This window comes from Leptinotarsa decemlineata, unplaced genomic scaffold (assembly GCF_025532065.1).
Source record: "Leptinotarsa decemlineata unplaced genomic scaffold, Ldec_3_MD MMD2_tig00001393_RagTag_RagTag, whole genome shotgun sequence".
Taxonomy (NCBI): domain Eukaryota; kingdom Metazoa; phylum Arthropoda; class Insecta; order Coleoptera; family Chrysomelidae; genus Leptinotarsa; species Leptinotarsa decemlineata.
This window is the reverse complement of record NW_027412562.1, coordinates 5,661,278-5,682,760: the sequence shown is the minus strand read 5'-3', so window position 1 is coordinate 5,682,760 and position 21,483 is coordinate 5,661,278. Positions and strand designations below refer to the sequence as shown.

The 21,483-nt window shown below is 34.9% G+C and overlaps 1 protein-coding gene across 2 annotated transcripts in view; it reads left to right on the top strand.

The window, feature by feature from the left end:
- LOC111513706 (uncharacterized) overlaps positions 1–18,469 on the top strand; it is a 50,958-nt gene extending 32,489 nt beyond the window's left edge. The window contains exons 1-6 of one of the 2 annotated variants that reach the window (XM_074175884.1): positions 8,593–8,737; positions 9,639–9,731; positions 10,070–10,157; positions 10,618–10,691; positions 12,936–13,089; positions 17,649–18,469. In XM_074175884.1, coding sequence (XP_074031985.1) covers positions 9,651–9,731; positions 10,070–10,157; positions 10,618–10,691; positions 12,936–13,089; positions 17,649–17,758 — 507 coding nt within the window. In that variant the 5' untranslated portion in view covers positions 8,593–8,737; positions 9,639–9,650 and the 3' untranslated portion in view covers positions 17,759–18,469. Of the gene's footprint in view, positions 1–8,592; positions 8,738–9,638; positions 9,732–10,069; positions 10,158–10,617; positions 10,692–12,935; positions 13,090–17,648 lie in introns of those variants that run through there. The other variant, XM_074175883.1, reaches the window with a different exon arrangement.
- The last annotated feature ends 3,014 nt before the right edge of the window (positions 18,470–21,483 follow it).

The window sequence follows — 21,483 nt, the reverse complement described above, 5'->3', positions numbered from 1 at the left end:
CAGCAAGTATGATTTAATACGATTATAGACAGTTTCTCTTATACCACATAACCACAGTTTCTCCATTAGAATTTCATGGAGAACACAGTCAAATCTGTTTAACAAAATCTGTTTTTCCGTTAACAAGCTTCGCCCCCTTACGAATGACAACTATTAAAAGTCGATACTTGTGCGAGCTAAGAACTAACGAAGTCTTACCTTTCAAAGTGTAACTTCTATTATTTTAATTCTCCAGACCCTCACTCATGGATTCAACAACATCCATGGCAGCATCAACAGAAGATTTTTTTTCGCGAAAGCTAAACTGGTATTCATGGAAATATTAGTTATTGTATTTGAAATAGTTCAACAACTCTCTTTTGATCAACTTTTCAATACTCATGCTTATAATGAATATTGGTCTAAAATTCTCAACCATGGATGGATCACCTTTTATCCAATTGGTCAATGTTTCCAGAATGAACTCCTGTGTCTCTTCAATTATATGAGCTACTGACATTGTTAAATTCCGAACTAGCAGCATTTTTTATGGTATTCAGTAATTCGTTACTTGTCACCAGGGCTGAAAAATACTTTTCACGAGAAGGAAAGTTTTCCCTTTTTATGTGATCAGAGAAAATCGGGCAAAGACCAATTTCTTTAACGATAAACTTTGTGACGAATTTGATTATGTGAAAACCACGAGATGAAGCTGCTATTACTTCAATTCTACGGATTCGAAGAAACTACCCTCAACTGGTTCAAATCGTATATATCTGATAGAAGACGATTCGTGAGATTATCGATACATTCAGATATCATCTATGGTGTGCCGCAGGGCTCCTTATTAGGTCCGATTTGATTTCTTCTGTACGTTAATGATCTGACTCTACCACCTATTTGAGGAAATTCTATATTGTTTGCTGACGATACCACATTATTATGGCACCATAAAGATAAAATCACATCACACCCATGCTCAATCCCTAAAGAGATGGGATGGAATCGAAGAATGCGGTCTTGCCAGGATCACCCTGGGTGACCCTGAGAAGCTGGCGCCGAAGAAATATCTGGCGATGACCAGGAAAAACCTACGCTTAACAGTAGGATTTCTGACATGCCAGTGTCAACTGAGGAAACACCTCCATAATATAGGGCTAGTGGACACCCCTCTATGCAGGATGTATGAACAGGAAGATAAAACTGTCAGGCATTTTTTATGCGAGTGTCCGGGAGTTATCGTCAATAAGAGAGTCTGTGTTCGACGAGTCTTGGCCTACATCTGCCGATATAAAGGGTATGTTTCCGAGTAACCTGTCTCCTCCACAGATACAGAGATACCTACATCGAATAATTGAAAACTAGAACATAGGCGAAATACTTGGACCAATCTGAATTTTGAATAACATCTAGACATCTTGATGAAAAATTTCAAATGAACTGGGATTTGCTAACGGTAAATCTAATTATAATGCCTTTATAAATTCAAATTTGATGTAAGGCATATATTTTCGAAGTTAATGTGAAGTAAAATGGATGGACTCATGTAAATCTGTATTCAAAAAACATCAGATAGTTACTTTTGCTTCAATTTTGAAATTAGAGACTGTTTTCATGATTCATATGAAATGATCTCAAGTTACTTTCACCCTTGTGTCATTTCGAAAAAATAGCTAATGTTTTGAGTTACATTTCTCTGTGTTATCATAAGCCCAGAATTTTTAAGAACTTGGAAATAATTCTGAATGAAATGACCCACCAACTTGGCATTTGATTTCAGCATTTAACCAGCACCCCACTTATTTTCGAAATCCTAATCGAATAGCTTGATAACATTTAAACCTGTGACCATCATATCACATCAAAAAAAACTTAATATCACTGCAAATGTCAGCACAGCTGAACTTGACCTGAATACACATCGCCTGTCGGCTTTTCGAATGGCGACCTTTGATAACCATTATTGCAGTCCTGTGACGTTGATGTTCCGCTGAAAAGGAAATTAACTTGAAGGTGCCGCTCCTCAATCGAATAATGAAGATGTGGCTTACTTAGCGAAATTGACTCGTAATTTATAGCGAATTACTCTTGATCGCTACACGGAAATTGATCAATTTAATGAGCTGCTTGTATGACATGATGAGGTTTGCAACACGACCAGAGATGTGTGAAAGAAAAAAAAATATTGGAATGTTTGGTTAACTTTGAGGAAGATAGAAATCGAAATCGAATCTTGAGTAAGGAACCCTGAAGTTCTTCTAATTGTAGTTTTGGTGTACACAATCTGCGATCAATAGAGAATCTGTTGTAATGTAATGAAAAGCAAACTATTGATTCAATTCTGTTTATTTTTCATCTTATAGAAGGTAATTTGATGCCTAAAATACAGGGAGAAACATTAACTCCTCTACAAAAATCATACAAGTTAATTATTGTCGAGAAAGAAAGGTTTTGGCACTGTACTTCTTTATCTTTATACAAAAAATATGTAGGAAAACTAAGACCTTTCTTTTACAAAAATATACCCCTTTCGAATTATTATTGTGTTCTTTACTGCTTAGTTACCATTGCAGACATTAACACGAATACCGAAAGGGTTAATTGTGGGATTCACGAAAGCTGCTAGAATCGTGATAAAAATTATGTTAGTCAAGCTGAAAGGACTATGATAACTCGACACAAGGAAGATACATTCAGTTCCATAAATCAGAGAAGTCTAGTAATGACAACCACTACATTACCTTCATTTTATAACCATCATCAACAATGTTGATGCTTCACTACGATTCATATCGAAGTTAAAAGTTAGTTGTAAGATTGAGTTGTAAGAGGAGTGGCCATGGTTCTGTTCTGGCGTTGCAAGAGTTTTCAGTAGAGTTCAATATTTGTTGAAAAAAGCCCCCAAATATTCCTGTCAAAATGCTCAGTAAAAGTTAACAAACCTGTACATTATGGACGCTGGACATTTTATATTCTGGTATGTTTTTAAAGAAATTTACTTTACACCAAAACTATGTGCCTCGTTCCAACACCCAAAGTGGCATCATCAGAGAATGAACAATACAGTATTATCCATAACGAGTACCAACGGTGTGAATAGTACGATATCGCTATTTAGGAATATATTTTGTCATTTGCTTGATTTTCTATCATTTCGAGAACTATTGCCTTTATGAGAAAATGCATAATGACTTATTCAGACCTTGAACCAATACCATTATGTGGCTAATGAAAACTTGCTATATTCGTTTTTTCACAAAAGGTTTCTGAATTGACTGGGGTATACTTTCAGTTCAAACTGTCGATTAGCCATAATCTGTCGATTATCGATTATCTATAATCGTCAAATTGCCTGTGGAACGCTTGTTCACTTATGCTTGTGGGAAATGCTCTGAACGACGACAACTTTGAAAAATTAGTGATCCTAAAATATATATACAATCGATGGCTTCAAAACTACTTCACTAACTTTCTTCGAGAGCTTCTGAAAATCCCTCTTCCATATTCTGTATTTTACTATCTCTGTCGTCATTTGAATCAATAAAGAATTTATTTCTACCATTAATATGGAAGTGTCAATCTCCATATAGTCTTTTTCAACTAAAATTACTTTTTTAATACTCCTTCGGTAATATTAGATATTTTCTCTTTAATTAGCTGTATTACCTTTTTACAAAATTTTGGAAAATTATTTTTACGCCTGATGCTTTGTTTCAATTTTCCCTAAATCAACTCGATGGGACTGAAAACACAAAAATAGGGGGGAGTCTTAGTATGGTGTGTCCATACTTTTCAGCAATACCCTCAAAGGCATATACTTTTTCAAATGTTTTTGTCTGTAAAACTTCAAGTAGTTGGTTTTTGGTTCTTCAAAATACAAATTGTTATCCATAAAAAAACTGTGTATTTCATCATTCCTCTAATTTTTATTCGGTACTTTGATGAGCTGTCGCGAATGATAGGAAGCGTTTTCAAGAACTATTACACTATTCGCATCCAAATTTGGCAAATTCTTAGCATTATTCCTGAAATTTGCTTGTATTATAGTTTTTGTTATCTGGAAAGCGTCATCGATCAAAATGTGTGTAATCCTATTGTTTTAAAAATTATGCTTTGAAGCAGATACTATAGGAACACTAGTCTTTGGTTAGCTTAATTCAAATACATTTTGTTGGGAATATTGCGTTCTTTCAAAACCACTTAGTAATTCTTTTTTATTCATAATACTATCGATATAATATTAGGTTGTTTCAGAAGTTTTGTCAGTTTTTATGAATCTACTATAATCTGTAATATGTCAGTTAATACACATTAAATTCAATCAGAATGAGCACCATTTGTATAATTGCACTTTTACCAACGTAACACAAGTCGATAAATCCCATCAGCATGAAAATTTCGTGCTCGGGATTCGATGAAGTCGACGAAGGTCGGTTTTTTTGCATGGTCCTCAGATTGAACTAATGTAGAAGAGTAGGCAGATTGAGACCTCAGTGAGAACTCGTGACGAGACCCGGGGAGTAGGCAGATTTAGGTCCCGGCGTCAAGTCACATCAACTTCTTGAAAATTGCTCTAAAATCGGAGCCGAAACGTCGAACACTAAACTCCAGATGCAGTTCAATGTCTAGAGCAGGGGTCTCCAAACTTTGAAGCCTTCGGGCCATAATGATTTTTTCAGTTTGTTCCAAGGGCCAATTTCTGCCCTTAACTATATTTGTAGACTAGGATAGTCGCAAAGTGCGTGACCTAAGCAAATTTACGCTTTTTTTGCATTTCAATTATTATTGTGTATTGCGACACTTAACGACATCTAGTGGCGAGTAGTGGTACTACGTACTATCTTTTTCAGCTACCCGCTAGGTGGCATTAGGCGTAATTAAATATTTGGAATTACCGCGTTGGTTCGAGAAAGTTCTGGTTCTAGCTAGTGTATTCCGATCACCTCGAGATGCCAGTAATAATTGCATATAAAAAGGCTAGCGGCGCAACTGCGAGTTATAGTTTGAAATCTATAACAACTGATGGAGGCAAAAATATGTATAGTAAAAATAAAGGAGTGGTTGCACTTGTGTCAAAGGCTGTAGAAAATGATGGTGGTTCAAAATCATTAGTCTTCATCAACAGTCCTCGTGCGGAAAATGTTTGGATATGTCTGAAGTTCTAAAACCAGTCATATCAGTTGTTAACTTCATCAGATCCACTGGGCTGAATCACCGACAATTCCGCGAGTTTATTCAACAGATTGGAGAAAATGATTTACCATATCAAACTGCCGAACGCTGGCTTAGTTGCGGAATAGTCCTTAAGCGCTTTTTTGAACTTCGAGCAGAGATCGAAATTTTTTTAAATGAGAAGCAGCGCCCTTTTGCCGATTTAGAAAATATTGAATGGATGTGGAAGTTAGCCTTCTATGTCGATTTGACAAATCATATGAACGAACTGAATTTGAGATTGCAAGGAGAAAATCAGCTTCTCCTTGATTTATACACCAATATCAAATCCTTCAGGCAGAAAATAATACTATTTCAATCGCAATTACGTAAAAATTGTTTCACACATTTGGAAACATGTGAAATATTCAGCCACACTACAGAGACTGAATTTCCCGTCAATTTTGCAATCGAAACTTTGAGTGCTTTGAAGATAAATTTTGATACTCGTTTTTCAGATTTTGATGTAATTGCGAATGAAATTAAGCTTTTTCGAAATCCTTTTGATTCTGACATTGAAACCCTGGCTCCGGAAGTCCAAATGGAAATTATTGTGTCTTCCACTGGAACAATTTGATAATTTGCATAAATTTGCTCGTGGGTTGTTTTCTGTTTTTGGTACTACTTACTTGTGTGAGAAAACGTTTTCCAAGATGAAGTACACAAAAAATGTTTACAGATCTCAATTAACCGATGAGCATCTTAAATCTCTTTTGATAATTGGTACAAGTAAAATTGATCACAACTACAAAGTATTGTCGGTGGAAAATCACAATTACATGAATCTCATTAGTGTTTTTGTTTTACTGTGATTCATTTCAATTATTTGTTAGTTATTAATATGCTTAAACTTAGATACTTAAGTTAAGTTTTCTTTGTCATCATTATTCTCGTTAAGTTTTACCTTGCAAGTAAATAAAACCGAGTAATTATCATTCTGTGTTTTCTTCTTCAACTTATCACAGCAATAGTAACAACAATTAGGTAATCATTGGCTGTCGCGAGCCAGATTGATGACAGTAAATCATTGGCTGTCGCGGGCCGGATTGATGACACTGGCGGGCCGGATTTGGCCCGCGGGCCGTAGTTTGGAGACCCCTGGTCTAGAGTATAAAATTCTCTATCGATCAATATATACCACGACACAGTAGAATAAATATCTATTGAGATATGGAGCTACAAAAACACACGACATTGAAACGGCCAAAATTTTTGAAACAATCCAATAGTTTTTGGTTGTAGCCCATATTTCAACTACAATTGAAAAAATCGAAAAACCATATGATATTTTCGTTTTTCAAATAATTTTCAAATTCCTCATAAAATTGTCTTCTTTCAATTTTTACTCTATTGAAAAAAACAATCACGATATTTCTATGAACAAAATGCTCTCTATTCATCAATTGCAATTCAATGTGAAATAAAGTCATTGTATACTCAAGGAGTGTTTATGTTAGATTCTGCTGTGAAGCGGTTTGTACTAATTAAGGTAAAATGTGAAGAAACCGCCAAAAAATATTCAATTTATCAATGAATAATGAATAAAAACAATATTATAGTTTGCCCCAAAGCCGCAAATATTGAACTTCCTTTACTGTAGCACCCGGTGAATAATATTGATATACCCTAATTCAGTTTCCATATAGCTTGGAACAAAGCGGTGATGTCACAAGGCTAGCAGCTCATTGCACTTGTTTTTCAGAATTCTTCGTCATTGACGTTTATGGTAGTACCGCTTTTTGAATTATTCTCTGACTGAGAGACATTTCTTGAGTACGATTAAGGAGATAGATGACTGGGATGGTTTTCATTGGTAGATGTATCAACAAAATGCGTACGCAAGATTACAAATTAATGTTTATGTGGGGAAAACTTCGAATGACTAGGCCGAAATGGTGACTTGTAAATTTACATTATTGATCTGCTGATTTTGGAAATGAAGGATTTTAGTGCTTTAAGAGTACGAAGTTTATGACTTGTGTCTGTTGTCTTGTGGTTTACGGATCACAAATTGCAAATTTCTTATTATTTTTTTTTCGAAGATGATCATTTCAAAATTGTACTAAAAATATTGATAACAATAGAGGATTTATTCAGCTTCCTTGGTTCAAAAATTCATTTTGTATATACTTTTATTATGGGAAAAGAAGAGTCGAAAACAGCAAGAAGTTAACGCCGTTTTCGTCATAGACTCCATGCTAGACACTGTTCAATTTTGGTTATGAAGTTTTTATAACTCACTTTTAGATAACATTATTTAACGAATGAAATTACACTTATCGGTAGATATAGAAATCTAAGTGGATTATTTGTTCCATATCGTCAGAGAGACAGGAGTTCATTACTTCTCAGGTGAAACCCATATCATTCTTCATTTTTTCTTCTTTATACAGGGTTTTGATCTGTCAGTTACTCGAGTAAACTGATCAATCGTCAAGGTAGTACAAAGCAATGCCAAAAATTCAGCAGGTTAGCTTATTACTAACTCTTGGAACTTCTCAAACTTGATCACCCGGTCAAAATGGTTATTCTAATTATAGAAGATCTGGATGTAACTTCTTTCCTAGTCTACGGTGGAGACATTTTCGATTAGAATAGTAACTCAGCTCATAGTGATGTAAGGCTGCGGGTAAGATGTGCCTAATTTCCAAATATTTCCATGGAAAATGTACTCGTAGTAGCCAAGTTTGGTAAAAACATTGAAGAACGGATTTGCTCTCAAAAGATTAGTTTTTCTTCATACAAAGTATCTTCTATAACAAAATAGCCTATCACACTTTTGGTTTTATCAATGATATTCCTCAGAGTTCTTTTTTTATCTAACATTATTTATTATCTATATAAAAGACATCGTAACAATTCAAGAATGCGTATGTATCTAAATAAAATTAATCAAATATCATAAAGAATACACAATTCAATGATAATGTTTGTTAATATATTGCAGACCTTGAGGTAATAAATGAGACACAAAACAGAATGGTAAAAACAAAAAAAAATGGGGGGCAATACAGTATAATGAATTATATTCAATGATAAGGAGTACATAGAAAATAAATAAATATATAACCGCATTTCTGTTTATATATGGGGAACACAGTTTTGGGATGATGCGGAAAGGAATATAATGTTTATTATTTACTGGTAGTTTTTCCATCAAATTTTTTACAATATGTTTGTCTGTCTAAAAAACGAACTACTCTAGTTTTTTTTTGAACAGTGGTTTTGATGTTTTTTTATATTCTTCGGTAATATGAATTATATAATTTAGTTATGGAAAAAGAGTATGCTCTTTGTGAAATTGTTTTTTTACGATTGTGGGGTATGTCATGTATTATATTGGTGGCTTTTAGAGCTTGCTCTGTTACCACAGAATTGGTACTTTACGTTGTTACAGAAGAAGTGTAATTACCTAATATCCATTATTTGACATTCTACATATAAGAGATGTGACGGATACCTTGAGTTTTTTGACATTATCAGTTTGAGGAACCTTCTTTGTAGTATCTCTAAAGGAGTAATATGTATTCTTGCGGCTGAACCCCAGGTAATTATGCTGTATCTCAAGTAGCTTTCAACAAGGGCAAAATACAGACATTTCAGTTCTCTGTCTAGTAAAAATTTTTTTAGACAGCAAAATTTGTAAAGGACTGATTGAAGGTGAATCTCATATTCACTATTCACCAGTATTTTGTAATTTTTCAATTGAATTTTTTCATTTCATTAATTTTTTTTATGCTGAGGCTATGAATTGGAAGTTTTATCAATCATATTACCTCACATCGAATCAATCGACAAAAGTTGCGGACTTTTTAAAATGTCTATAAGCATAGTGAAAAATAATTATATTCATTTCAGGTAATTTGTGATGGAATATTAACGATGAATGAATGGTGTGCATCTATTGATACTTTTTTTTCTGATTAATTGATTTCTCCGTTATATTAGCATTAAAAATACATATGGAAATGATAAAAAATTCATTTTCCAGGAGTAGTACAAAAAACAAAAAAAAACCTAAAAACTTTCACAAAATCAAATCGAGAGTTGTTTTTCTCATTTGAGAACTCACACAATCATTCATAATAATAAAATGATGGATGTAGCCGTTACTACGTGGTAGGAAATCATAATAAAGAAAATAGAATTTTAACTTTCTATGTTTTTCACCACTTTTATTTGTAACTAACGTTACTGAAGTTTCGTCCTACAAGGACATTTTCAAACTTATACTTTCAATGTATGTATACATTGGTAAATAACATTCAAAGTTTTCATTCTATTTTCTTCATTCATGATAATTGTTATACCAAGATGATTTTTATTGATAAAAGAGTAAAGACACGCCCGAAGAAGCCATTGTATGGCGAAACACATGTTGCCTGTTTGTAAAACTGTTCAGTGTAAATCTCACAATGAAGTGTTTTTTGAATAATCTTTCGTTTCAGGATATATAAATAATGGCCAAATATCTTCTGGAAAGCTGCTGCGCTTGTGGATCTCTTCGAACTGGAACTATTGTATCTGGCATATCAGCAATAGTAAGTAAGACCACCCATTTCTCAAACTATATTAATAAGGAGGTTCAGAAAAAATACATTGGAATCGTACGATGTATACAAAACGGAATTAAATTAAGTTAAATTAAATGTAAATTCGTATGATTTATCCTGATACAGTCTAAAATAATGTATATTTATATACAATAGGATACAATGTATACATCTTTATACAATAATAATCTTTCTTCTTCCAGAGTGGGGTAGAATACACCTGGGCGTATGTCACCTGTTTTGTGCTTTTTCCACCCCACTTGAAGAAGTATTCAATAATATAATAACATTATTATATGTATTTAACAAACGAACATCATTTTCAGATACTTTCAATCATTGGAATTATAGTAGTTTTGGCAGTAAGAGTTGAACTCATAACCTTGGTATTTGATTGGCTACCAAAATGGATAGGTACGTATGAAATGGTTTCTTAAATTTCTTGTTTGTATTGATTCAGTTCTTGAAAATTGAAGTCCCAGAATATAATTCGAAGAATTTTCTGGCTGAAACATCTTTTACTTGTTCTTGTACTAGCAAGTTTATTGCCCCTTTTTAAAGCAACTCTTGTCAACAAATGAATTTCCTGAAATCTAACTAACTATGAAGTAGATTTTCAGTCCTTCAAATGTTGGTCAAGAGTAAAAGATTTTAACGTTTGGATGTTCTATATCAGATAAATCTTGAAATATTTTCATCTCCCAAGTATGCTAAATGTACTTGTGGGCGATAAATGATACAAAGAGAATAATTGTTCATATATGTGCTGAGTTCTCAGTTCTACCTTACAGAAAGAAAGCACTGGAAATTGTTTAAAAACTTGAGTTATTTTGTGTATTCTGTTTTTTCTCACGTAAGTTTGTTTTTATTTCAGTTCAAGTCATAATCATCCTGAATATGATAATGACCATAATTCTATCCACAGTGATGTTGATCGGGGTCTTCAGGGTAAGTAATATTCGAAACAGTAGATGGAAACAAATGTTTTTCACGGGTTCAAGAAGTTATTTCCCATAATTTCCAAACATAAATATGTGTATTTCATTTTTACTATTGTCCTGAAATTGCTATCCATTTTTTGCAATGTTTGCGTGGTTGAGTGGAAGAATAGCGCTTTGCTAAACTCCGTCACGTATAATAAAGAGCATTTATAATTTATGATGTGCTGTTTGGAACCTTTGGTGTAGTAATGAATATTACCGGAGTTTTTCCCAACAACAAATCGTTATTTTTAACACCTCGACACGTGTTTCGTTCACCACGTGATCATCTTCAAGAAGATCGAAAGACGTGTCGAGGTGTTAAAAATAACGATTTGGTGTTGGGAAAAAACTCCAGCAATAACCATTTGTAATAATTATTATTATTCTTCTGAAACAGGTATTTTTCCTCAATTGTGCAGAATAGCAAAAAAATTTTCCTTTATTCAAAAATGGAGATCGCAATCAAAAATTGTATTATCGGTTATTAGAAAAATTGATGACTTTATAATAGATTATTATAGAATATTTGAAGACTATTGATTTTTTTATAGTGGACAATATGGTTTTTGCAGGTCAAACGACACAGAGTCAGCTGTATTGAATATAGTTTCCAAAATTCAACTTCATTTAGATTCAAATAATGTTTGTGGTATGTCGTAAATTGATTTGCAGAAGGAATTCATACAGTAAATCATTATTTTCTTCCGCAAAACTTAAACATAATTGGCATTAAAGGAATAGTATTCACAAAGTTTCAAAATTATCTCATCAACAGAAAGCATTATACTCATTTGCAGGAAAAAAAGCGTTCATTGCAAACCATCAAGGGTGGAGTTCCTCAAGGTTTTGCTTTAGGTCCGACTCTATTCCTAATTTACATCAATTCTATTACAGAACTGAATTTATGTGGTCTCATCAGTATTTTTGCTGATGATATGATATAACTCTCATTTACCTTTCTAAAAATACCAATATCAATTTGAGAAGACTTAAAACTATCTCTTTGGTTGAATTTTGATAGTACTTGCTGAACATTTATAACCAGAATAAATTCAGATTACAAAACGTTTTTTCCCAATTTCATTAACAATTTGAAAGAATTTAAGGAATGAGTAAACATTTTAGGTTCATATGTAGATCGGAATTTATCGTGGAATCCACTTATCAGTTGACTCAAAAAGAAAATTGCACCTTTTGTAGGTATATTCGATAAAATAAAAATATTATTATTCACCTTTACAATATTTGAAAACAATAAATGTTTTTTCAATTCATTCGAATCTCCAATACCTAACATCAGTTCGGGCAACAGCTAATTCCTCTCATTTGAATCCTTCACAACGGTTACAAAATAGAATTATAAAATGTTGATATATAAGCTGAATCAGAGAAAATGGACCAGTAACCTGTATAAACCTAGAAATTTATCAGATATTAGGGGAACATACCATTTCAAAATGTGCATGTTCATTTATAATGTAAAGAATAATAAAAAACATTCAGTATCATGTTTCGACGAAATCAATTCAATTCATGATCATTTATACACGGCAAATACAAAATATAGTTTCACATCACAAATTTACTCAAAAATGTATTTTTCATGATGGGAATTATTTTATGTAATGAAATTCCTAACAATATAAAAAAATTGAATAGTACAAAATTCAAAACACTTCTGAAAATATATGTTTTGAAATTGCTTGACAATTTTCTAGTTCAACATATTTGTATTCGTTTTTTTATTTGTTGTATCATTCTTAGTATGATCTTTTACATTGTCCCCACCATAAACATGTAATTGTTATTGGAATATTTAAATTTATCATCATTATTATATTCAACTCTCACTGATTTTTGAAACACAGTACTCATAAAATTATGAAAAATATGTGAGAATTATTTTATAGAATAAAATACCAAACACTATCAAAAAATTCAATAGTACAAAATTTAAAACAAAACTTAAAGTATATGTTTTGAAATTGCTTGACAATTTTCTAGTTTAACATATTTTCATTTGTTTTTTTATTTGTTGTATCATTCTTGGTATGTTCTTTTAATGTGTATCTTACATTGTTTCTATCATGAACATGAGATTATTATCATATTCAACTCTCACTAATTTTTGAAACATAAAATTACGAAAAATAGACATATGAGAATCATTCCTGATGAAAAATAATATTCATTTTGTATTTTTTTTTAGAGAAACTGGTATTTGATGATTCCTTGGATTGTTCTTGGAGGAATGCTTTCTATTGGTTTATTAGTATCAGTTCTAATGACTAGCATACACTTTTACATTGACGGGGATACTCTTAACGGAACTTTGTGGATGGTTTTGGGACTGATATCGTTTGGTAAGTTTGAAGTACGATGGTACGACTCAATTACTCAAAAACGTAAAGCGTTGAAAGAAAACTATAATACCAGATAAAAGTCAAATAATTTACCACTGTGGGGCAGTCAAAAACAAAATGTAGATATCTTGTAGCATGTGATTCTTCATCATTTTATTTTAATTGCTTGATTTTCGAACATATTTAAGAGGTTATTCAAGGTCATACACTCTTTCTACTCACTATGGAAAAATATGGGTTTCCATTTCAAAATTCTTCCAATCCAATCTTTGACCTTCAAATTACCTCAAAGTAACAACTACAGAGTCAATCAAAATGATACCTTCTACTGATCCACAAGATTATGGTCAAGGTCCAATATAAAGTTACCATTGCATAGTCAAGAAAAAACTCTCGGTACTACTGGCATCGGAAATTTTTGTTCACTCTGCAAATTGTTCACCATGACTACTGATAAGTAACTTTCAATCCAGTTGTTAGTAGGTTTCACTAATGAAACCACTGGTACACTGCCATAGAAGTAGAGGATAGAAAACAAATAGCACTTCAGTGCTAAGTTGAGGAATGAAAGTAATCTTTGGCAGAAAGTAATCTGGTAGGTTCCCTTGTTCCATGTTAGTTTTCTCAACAGTCTGATTGACTTATCTCTTCTCCTTGATTTGAGGTTTTTTCACCATGAATAGATGATTAGATATTGCTCACATATGCAAGGGAATAAGGAACCGAAATAAAGAACTTTAAATTCAGAGAACTGGAGATGAGCTGCTGGCCAGTCTCTTCGGTTCTAATTTTTGCTGGTTAACAATGGAAGCTGTTGGTCAACATTTTACTATTGTCTTCAATGCTACCACAGCAATCTAATGGTCCAATAGTATTAACGATAGAGAAAGCAAATTTACTTCGCGAACAATTTGCATTTCAGTATTTAGTTTGTATGTGGTACAAAACTAAAAAATATCTTCGAGAGTTTTTCTGGCAAGTCCTGGTACATCATCAATTCATCTTGCTCAGTATTAGTCAATAAGGGCACCAATACTTCTCTTCTTGAGATTTTCCTGTAGTGCTTGTGTTTTGTCCTTAACAAAAAAACGTTGTAGAAGAGTTGTATTTGTTCTTGAGAATTCGATCAGACCAAAGCTGTAGTTTTTCTATCATGCTTCTACTTTTTTCTCCTACACGGAATAAGTCGGTATCAGACTCTTGAAGTTTCGTATTCGAGTAGTTCAACTACTGAAAGATATCTGTCAGATATGCAACCTTACTGAACCACGTAAAATTACACAACTTGTCTTTAAGAGGACAGTTTTCATGTTTTTCTTTCAAAAAATATTCTTATACCATCACGCACTTCAAAAAAACGTATAACGTCACTGCCTCAAGGAAGCCAGCATTTCTCAGTAAGAGTTGTACATACTCACTTCCAATTTCTTCACGAAGCTGAGTAAAAATGCGAGAGTTCAATGGTCGGGCTTTAATATAATTGACAATTTTCACAACTTCACTTAATTTCGTTTTAAGGTCTTCTGGCATTTGTTTTCCAGCCAATGCCTACCTATGAATAGAGCGGTGAGATAATTTCACTTTGGGAGCGACATACCTGACAGGAGTAATGAGGCATGTCTTCTTGCCAGCCATGGCTTCCGCTCCATGGGTACTCAAACCAAGACAACGCTGCTAGTTCAAGTTATTTGATGAAATAAAATTGTTCAATGCTCCAAAAATATCATGGGCATTGTTTTGAAGAATCTCTTTGCAAAACAAAAGCTCTTTTGAAAGGCAATTATCATTTTCATACAAAGCTAACAAAGGCTGATACGTCTTACAAGCTGCAAAGCGAACATTTGTGTAGATTTCGATTCACGAATTAACTGCTCTTCAATATTTTGAGTCATGTCATCGATTCGACGTTTTGTAGAATCGTTTGGAAAAGGAATTTCACTTACTTCATCAGTAGCTGCCTCTCCTATCATTATATTACATACTTTCTTTGCCGCTCGTGAGATTAGTTCTTCTGCAATTGTATATGGCTTCCCAGATTTAGCTATGAGTAATGCTACTTCGTATGATGCCATAGTGGCTTTTTCACCGGCGCTGCTTGAAGTCATTTTCTCTATTGAGGTTTTCATCTTCTTTGTTTCTATGTAGTGACAATGATGTAATAACAGTTCCCAAATACAAATCATGAAATTGTAAAACAACAACAAAAATTAATTTGCGCTCCGGGGCGACTTCATTGATTCCAGTGGCGCAATTGCTCTTTCAGCTGCAGAAAAACCTGGAAAATTCTGCAGCACCACATCATCTGAAGATCTTGATCTGCCAATGTCCTCTCTCTCATAAAACAAAATATAGGTTGTCTCTAGAGGTTCCAATAACACGACTATCGTCAAAGTTTAACCAGTCCGTTTCATCTTTGACCAAGGCGTAATAATCTGTCTGTTCCAAAAATATGTTTTTCCGTTAATCAGCTGTAACCCCTATACGAACGACAACTCTCAGAAGTTGAGAAACTTGTGCGAGCTAAGGACTAACGAGGTCTTACCTTTTAACGTGTGATTCCTAACACGGTTGGAGAATCATCCCTTCAACCAGATAAATTCTCTCGAGAAAAATATCTGGTCGAGGCGGGTATCGAACCCACGGTCTTCCGATCGTGAGTCGGGCGCACTACCATCGCGGCCAATTCCAGAACAAAATGACCTGATTCATCTCCAGAACCACAGTGAACAATGATTGCATGAATATTATAATAGTGTTCTGCTAGATTGAAGTGTTCATCCAATTTAGATTGAAGTGTTCATCTATTTCGAACCTTCGTAAGAGTTTGGTGCTTCCATCAGAGATTGAGTCATTTAGTGGACTTCAAAGACTCCAGGAAGTCGGTTGGAGGGAAAGATGATTACATTCTTACGAAACTGCAGCTGCATGAACAGGTGTTTGAGTTTGGTGAATAAGTAGAAAACATTATCGTTCTCGTTCATCATTAAAACCTCGTTCTTGAAATTCTTCATCATGAACAACACTTGTGAAATGCTATTCATGTAGCAGCTGTTTCCTAAATCAATTTTCTCCTCAAGATTTTCAGGACAACTCTCTACTGATTCGTAAGAAAGAACGTGTTTCACATAATCTGCATAAGAACCATTTCTCAAGCTGCAGTCGATCCTTCCAAGTGATGAAGGGTTTCGTAGAGAGATCGATTCGGCTCTTGCTTCATGAAACTCCACTGGAAAGGAACCAGAACCACGAGGACTGCAACTCATATTTGAGGGGCAAGAATGACCTGAGTCCATTGACTGTACCGAAAAAGAAGAAGGTGAATCAGTCACTTGCGAATTAACCTTGACAGGAGACTGATGAATATCCACATATCTCGGCATGTTTCGAAGAGATATTAGTTCCGTACTGAAATGAGGACAATGCATGATTTCATCAAAATTATGTGAAGGAGGGATAGTTCCAAGGAGCGAACCAGCATTACCACGTGGAATAGCAATACTAATGCTTTCTATCAAAAAAGAGGTAGAACGGTGATCTTTCGTTGCTTGGCCTATTCTCCTTCCGAATTCATGAACGAATAAGAGACTCCGGGCCATAAACATCAAAAGTTTCAACCGCTACTGGATGGAACAGATATTTGTTACCAAGATTTTGGTATTTTTTTCGTTTCAATTTTTCGCCAGACAATTCTGCGGTTCCAGCAGACTTTGAACTTTCGGCTAGATGGGAAGCCGCGACCGTGTCAACGCAAGTGAAGTCCCATACCACCGGTTTACCGTATTTCCATGGTATGAGAGACATACTATCTGGTATTTTGTTTCCATAATTTCGCTGGTTTCATAGCTTCATTGGAAATAATTTCATAATATAACACTCACTCTTCGTTGTTAGCTTGCACGAAACCTAATTTTAAATATTGTTCACAATATTTGCGGCACTTAATACGTGAATCAACCGAAACTAGCTGAAGTTAAACAACTAACCTCACTTTCATGATCACTGTATCTTTTGGGTACATCAATTGCACGTTTTACAGTCGCTGTCTTCAACCAACGATCCATGATGCAGACACTGAATGAACACCTTCTCACGTGAAATGTGTCCACTACAAAAAGTTTAACATCATAACAAAATAAAACAAACTGTGACAGTCACGTGACTCATAGCCGCGGGGTGGTCACCCGTCGAAAACAATATTGCTTTGCTCATAGGCATGGATTAAGCTTCGTAATACAAACCAAAACTCTTATTTTCAGAAATAGGCGTTCTTGGTACTAGTGATGAAAAATAGATTAGAATATTTTTCGCGGATCCCTATGAAACTTTTTGCGGACCCTTAGGGGTCCGCGAACCTATAGTACCACTCACACATAGTACCACTCACCTATAGTACCAGTGTACCAAACTCTATGAATAATTTTAGATGATATGAATCCCTCTTTTTTCCTTCTTTGTTGGGTTGAATGTGTATGGCTTGAAGGGGAAGGAAAATGGGATGTGAACATTGAACTTGAAGTTCTCTCTTTGTTTCACTGAAACTGACTATCATTTTTTTGCAGTTGTGTATTGCTACATGTGGTACGTGTCATTCAGCTTCTTTGCCAACCTGAGGGAAGAATCAGAAAGAGGAGCATACTCCAAGGACCCTTTCAGAAGACAGCGCATGTAGACCCTTATATTGACATATTTCCTGAAGGCTGGATGTTTTTATTTTTACACATCTAACGCACAGATGAAGATGATGAGTTCGTACTGCACTGTGATACAGCAAGATGAGTAGATTACCGTGTTGGAAAATAGTTGAAAAATTGGTGTTGTATTAGTCGAATGACTTTTCTTTTGAATGAGAGTAACTTTGCTGTTCGTATCTAGATATATCGAAGTCGAATAAAATACTCGTTATTATATGATTTAGGTATTATGCATTTTAACGTTGTAGATGTAGTTGCAATAAGAAATATGTTATCTTCCTAATATTTGCTCTTTTCTACTGTTTCATCTATTTAACCATCGAATCGTGAATCGAACATTCAACAAGAGTTTCTTCAAAACGTATTCAGATTGATTGATTGGGAATGAATCTGAAATTTGATGATTAACTGTTTCGTTTTAAATCTTTGATATTTTGCCTAACGAATCTCTTCAATATCTCTAAGTTTAATATTGTTCGAAATTATATTCTTGGGAATATTGATCACTTGAACCTGAAAATAGTTTTTAGTGATGTATCACATTGGTATAAGTACTAAAAAAATAGCGGCTTTAATCGGTCGTTTTATTTTAATTTATTTTTTTATTTGTGTAACAATTATTGATAGTTGTGTATATAAAAACGGATATGTATTTTGTTCAATGTGAAAATATAGTAATTTATTTCCGATTGTATGGGTTTTTTCTTTTTCAGTGTGGTTTTTTTTTTATTGAACAAGAAACGAAGGACATGAAAAACAATTTCACAAATTGAGTGGATAAACTTGAAGACTGGCTGTAAATCAAATTATCTAAAATAACAATTCGTTCAGGCCAGTCTCAAATTACCTACACTAGACTGACACCTATCACAAAACAACTACTTCCCTGGCTTATACCACGAAGGGCGCTGGATTATATCCAACAGGTGTCAGTGTCGGATTCTTCACTGAAGTTATTCCTGCATATTCTGTTGGCGATACAACTGCCGCAATAGAATTTCAATTATTGGAACACACTTGCAGACCGGTTTCGGGCTGTTTGGTCACTCGTTAGTGCAAGGTAGTGTCTATCATCAACATAAAGTCGAAGTTTTCTTCCTTATACGAGAAATTGGGCAAATTTCGAATATGCGGTTGGTTACCTCGTTCACAGGCAGAAGGGGCGATGACAAACCTGTTGTTTGTTGTCCGCTTCGGTCTAGTTCGAGGAATAATACTTTGAAGGAATTCGATTTTTGATTATCGGAAATCATCGACTTCATGTGGATGACTGACGAGTGGCCAAACAGTCCGAAACCGGTCTCAAAGTCTGTTCCAATAATTGAAAATCCATTGTGGTAGTTGTTTCGCCAACAGCATATGCAGAAATAACTTCAGTGATGAATTCTGCACTGCCACTTGCCGGATATAATCCAACGCCCTTCGTGGTATCAGCCAGGGGAGTAGTTGTTTTCTGATAGGTGTCAGTACGTTAACCTACAATGTAGGTAATTTGAGACTGGCTTGAACAGATTGTTCTTTTAGTGACAGTGATCAAAACTATTTACAATTCATTCAAGTACAACAAGTTAACTACTCATGTCAGAAACAACTTCACTAGTTCGGATTTTCATTGTCTAATATATAAAATGATTTGAAATCCTTGAAACAACCAAAAAAGAAGAATTTAAAATGACAATTATATTATGCAAAAACACCTGAAATGAAATAATAGTGAAATAAAATACAAGTAAAAAATAAAACAATTGAACAAAAAATAATGAAATTGACTTTGAAAATGAAAATAAAAATGAAAAATTAAGAGATTTCAAGCCAAGTTAGGTCATGCCGTTTCGATTGTTAGTATCTACAATCGTCTTCGGGTGATGACCGGACCGATTCCTCCGTGGTTATCTTGTTTGTGTCGAGTTCTGAATAACTAAATCCCTGTCTCTATACTCTAGCTGGGTTAACGTCTGTTAGGTTTTTAGGTTTCGGCGACAGAGACGAGTCTCTGCCGACTTCTTGTAGCTTGTGGCTATGTTTGTAGAAGTCTCCATTCTTCTACTTTTCTTTTTTCTGTCGTGCAGACATAGGTTCCTTCAGTTTCTCTTTTCAATTTTTTCCGGCAAGCATGGCTTGCAGGACTGGGAATTTCGTTATAATTTCCTGCAGCTGCCCTAGGGCCGTTGGGAGACCTTCGGGAGAGCTGTGGTTATTCTCCGTTGCGGACACGGCTCTCGCATATGAGATTCCGTCTCTGCCTACATTTTGCCTGGCTGTCCTCGGGTTTGTGGGCTGCCGTCTGTCGTTTGGCACGTCTGTGGCCGTTTTTTTTGTTTTCTGGGCGTGCTGGGCACCCGGAGAAACTGGCTGGATGCTCGCCTTTACAGTTGAAACACCGCATGGGCGAGTTTTTTTGTCTTTTACACTAATTTGTTAAGTATCGTCCGGCACACTTTACGCAAGCGGGAACTGCTTTACAGTTCCGTTGTGTGTGTCCGAACTTCTGACACCTAAAACACTGTCCTACTCTATTCCTTGGGCGTTGTGTTTCTGCACTTACGCGGACATTTTGTAATTATTCCACTTGAAAAATGTTAGTTTGGTTTCTAGGTACCAGGACTAACACAAATGGGATCGGTTTTCTATTTGACTTGCTCATCCGAGCAATGGAAATAACTTCAAAACCTTTTCCTTGTAGTTCAGTCTTCATGTCCTCAGTTTCCAGGGATTCTGGAACTCCCCGAAAAACGACTCTTAGAGGCTTATCGGCTTGTACCGAGTAAGTATGATACGGTATTTTTTCGTGGTCTAAGATTTTTGTAAGTTTCCTAAATTCATCTATGGTGTTTAGATGAACTTTGATCCTATCGTTTGTATTTATCGCCCGCGAGATGGAAATGTTCTGCGCAGAGGCGATCGAATTAAATTCTTTCCATTTTTTCTTCGCCCGTATTGTTATTGGCGGAGGTTTTGTGGTCTTTTGTTTTGATTGTTCTTGTCGAGTTCCCGTGGCATCCTCGACCTTATTTTCCTCATCTAATTCCATCCTTTCGGGTTTATTATCGTCTGGGGATTAACCTTCTGGGCTACCTGCTTATCCTTTTGTTTAGGCCCTTCCGTTTCGCCCGAGTTTTGTGACGTACCAGGTGTGACGTCATCGGATTTGCTTTCACTATTCCGTTCAGGTACGGAATTTTTGCCTTTTTCTTTTTTGGCTGTTGTACCGGGCTTATTGTTTTTTCCACAGAGGGCTCAGGCGTGGCCGCTCGTTTTTGGGGTATACTTTCTTCCATGATTTCTTCATCCTCTGAAGGTATTCTGTCGAAATCCTGATCTTCTATGTCGTTTTCGTAGCTTGGCAAAGCTTCGAAAAGCTGGTAATATTTTGGCTTGCGATTCTGTTTGTTATTTTCCATCACTTTCCCAAAATATTTATATGACTTCGCCAGCTCTAAGCTGGAAACGTCATATCTGTCTAATAATGCAGCTACTAGTGCAAGTACTGCGTCTCTTGAATTGTTTCTTCGGAAGTAGTGAATATTATTCAATAATTCCTCCATTATTAACGCTTATCGACCTAAAGCACTTTTAGGGGATAGCGGATTATAAAACTGAAAATGTCACTTTTGTCACTATCGATGTTCACTCATCAACGTCTCAATCGCAACTACCGGACTGATTCCTCCGAGAGATGAATATTTATGGGTCGTTCGAGTAC